This window comes from Pelophylax lessonae (genome assembly GCF_965119305.1).
Source record: "Pelophylax lessonae genome assembly, chromosome: 3".
Taxonomy (NCBI): Eukaryota; Metazoa; Chordata; class Amphibia; order Anura; family Ranidae; genus Pelophylax; species Pelophylax lessonae.
Genome location: NC_138770.1, coordinates 68217949 through 68220888, shown reverse-complemented (window position 1 = coordinate 68220888; position 2940 = coordinate 68217949). Strand labels below are relative to the sequence as shown.

Sequence of the window (2940 nt, the reverse complement as noted above, 5' to 3'; positions counted from 1 at the left end):
TATTCTTAAGGCTGGATTCAAACCGGTATACTGCGTTTTGGCTGCAGGGTGGATTGATGCACAGTTTATATGCATTTTACATGCGTTTTTAGCCGCAGCTCTATTGACTTCTATTAGGTTGCGCGTTTTTGCTGGGGTATTTTTGGAAACACACCAAGGATGCAGCTTACAGGAATTTTGGTGCACCACCTTCAAAACACGTTGCAAAAAAAAAAAAATGAAATGTGGCTAAAAGTGCACTTAATCTTCCACACACCGGTGTGCACCCAGCCTATCTCAGGAAAGTCCCTTATATCTCTCTCAGCCTCCTCTAGATCCCTGAATTCCTTATGTTTGCTGCTGTGATGTGACTTCCTGTTGGAGGGTGGTTATGTTCTTCTTTTTGGTCCTGCTATATGTAGGAATGTAGTCACCATCTTTTGTTCTCTCCCAGAGATCTTTCCAATGTGTGGTTTGTCACTAACCTGGATGAATTACTCGTCTGCAGGGCAGTCTGGAGTCACTTAGTCTTCTCGTGCATGAATGTGACACGAATGTGATCTCCCTCCCCCATCTATGAAGAGAGGCCATTCAAAGATGGACACACAGATGTATCAGGTAAGACTTTAGGTTCCTGGGTGTTATAAATTAGAGGATGCTGGGATGATGTATATGTATGATGTATATCATCTAGTACAATGACTGATTAAAGCTGAACTTTACTCACCTTTTTATACTGCAATATTTTTTTAATTTTATTTTTTAAGGGGGATATTTGTTTCTGCGAAAAGCAGCCATCGCTTCCGCCTTTCTCATGCTCCCCTTTCCAAAGCCTCCAAACTACCCACCTCACCCACCCCAAGAGGCTTCAGGGCTGCGCATGCTCAGTGTAGTGTCATCAGGAGGCCGGCTGCTAGGACCCGGGAGAAACAGCCTGCCCCTTGATGATGTCACATTGAACAAGGCGGTGAGGGACCCCGGCATGCAGTAGTTTTAGTCAGATCACAGAAGGACAGCACTGGATGGGCTGGGCAGGTGAGTATGCTATTTCAGCTCATTGGGAGTACGGGCAGAGAGTCTGTGAGTGCCATTGGGAGTACGGGCAGAGATTCGAGGAGTGCCATTGGGAGTACTGGCAGAGATACAATGTGAGTACTGTTGGGAGTATGAGCAGAGATTCTGTGAATACCATTGGGAGTACGAGCAGAGATTCTGTGAATACCATTGGGAGTACGGGCAGAGTTTCTGTGAGTGACATTGGGAGTACTGGCAGAGATTCGAGGAGTGCCATTGGGAGTACTGGCAGAGATTCGAGGAGTGCCATTGGGAGTACTGGCAGAGATTCGAGGAGTGCCATTGGGAGTACTGGCAGAGATTCGAGGAGTGCCATTGGGAGTACTGGCAGAGATTCGAGGAGTGCCATTGGGAGTACTGGCAGAGATTCGAGGAGTGCCATTGGGAGTACTGGCAGAGATTCGAGGAGTGCCATTGGGAGTATGGGCAGAGATTCGAGGAGCGCCATTGGGAGTACTGGCAGAGATTGGTTTTCGGGGTCCTGTACACAGCTAGGCTCCCAAAAAGTCTCACATGTGGTATCCCTGTACTCAGGAGAAGCAGCAGAATGTATTTTGGGGTGTCATTTCACATATATCCATGGCATGTGTGAGCAATGTATCATTTCAATGACAACTTTGTGTAAAAAAAAAAAAATAAATAAATTGTTTTTTTTAGTCATTTTTCAAACATTTGTGACAAAAAAATGAAATATTCGGTGAGCTCAACATGCCTCTCTCTAAAAAGTGGTAATTGGGGGGGGGGGGGGGGGGGGGGGTTGTACTGCCCTGCCATTTTAGCACTTCATGAAATGAGATAGGCAGTCAGAAATTAAAGCTGCGTAAATTCCAGTATTTACACCATAGTTTGTAGACGCTATAACTTTTGCGCAAACCAATAAAAATACGCTCATTGAGACTTTTTTGTCAAAGACATGTAGCTAAACACATTTTGGCCAAAATATATGACATAAATTGAGTATATTGGATATTTTTAAAAGACAAAGTTGAAAATGTAATTTTTTTTCTCAAAATTTTCGCTTTGTTTATTAATATCGCAAAAAATAAAAAGCGCAGAGGTGATCAAATACCACCAAAAGAAAGGTCTGTTTGTGGAAAAAAAGAACGTAAATTTAGATTGGAGACAGCATTGCATGACCGCGCAATTGTCTGTTAAAGTCACGCAGTGCCAAGTTGAAAAAAGGGCTCTGGTCTTTGAGCAGCCAAATCCTCCGGGGCTTAAGTGGTCAATTGTTTGCCAACAAGAAGGCACTCTGCGCTCACCTCCCCTTTCTCCTGTGCAGGTGTCGGTGACCTTCCATGATGTGGCGGCCTGTTTCTCAGCAGAGGAGTGGAGCGCTCTGGAGGACTGTCAGAAGGATCTCTATAAGAAAGTGATGATGGAGATCCACTCTGCCCTGCAGGGGATGGGTGAGTGGGGGAGGCTTCTGCTCCATGTCTTACTGGGATCTGGTAATGTGTTATGGAGGAATGATGGGGCTGGCTGAAGAGAGGTCCACTGCTATCAGTGATAGGGCGGTGTACAGGATGATGGCTTTCATGCCCTCCTCTCACTCTACTACTCTACTCACTTTCTCTTTCACACTCTACTCCTTTCTTTCTTTTCTCTCATCACTTTCTTTTATTCTCTCTTTATATTCTTGGTCTGTCACTCTCATCCGTTTCTTTAATTCTCTCCCTTCATTTTTTCTTTCTTGTATTCACTCTATGTATTTTCTCTCTCTCTCGCTCCTTTCTTTTGTTCTCTTATCCCTTTCTTCTCTCTCTCTCTCCTAATTTTCTTTCTCCCTCTGTCCCCTTCTTTTATTCTCCCTCTTTGATCTCTCTTTAATCTATCATCCCTTTGTTTTATTCTCTCTCTTTATTCTCCCTCTCATCCCTTTTCCTT

The 2940-nt window shown here is 44.3% G+C and overlaps 1 protein-coding gene across 1 annotated transcript in view; it reads left to right on the top strand.

Annotated features, from left to right (window-relative positions):
* Nucleotides 1-357: 357 nt before the first annotated feature.
* LOC309550888 (uncharacterized protein) overlaps nt 358-2940 on the top strand; it is a 118174-nt gene continuing 115591 nt past the window's right edge. The window contains exons 1-2 of the mRNA XM_082251270.1: nt 358-597; nt 2336-2462. Coding sequence (XP_082107396.1) covers nt 556-597; nt 2336-2462 — 169 coding nt within the window. The 5' untranslated portion in view covers nt 358-555. The remainder of the gene's footprint in view (nt 598-2335; nt 2463-2940) is intronic.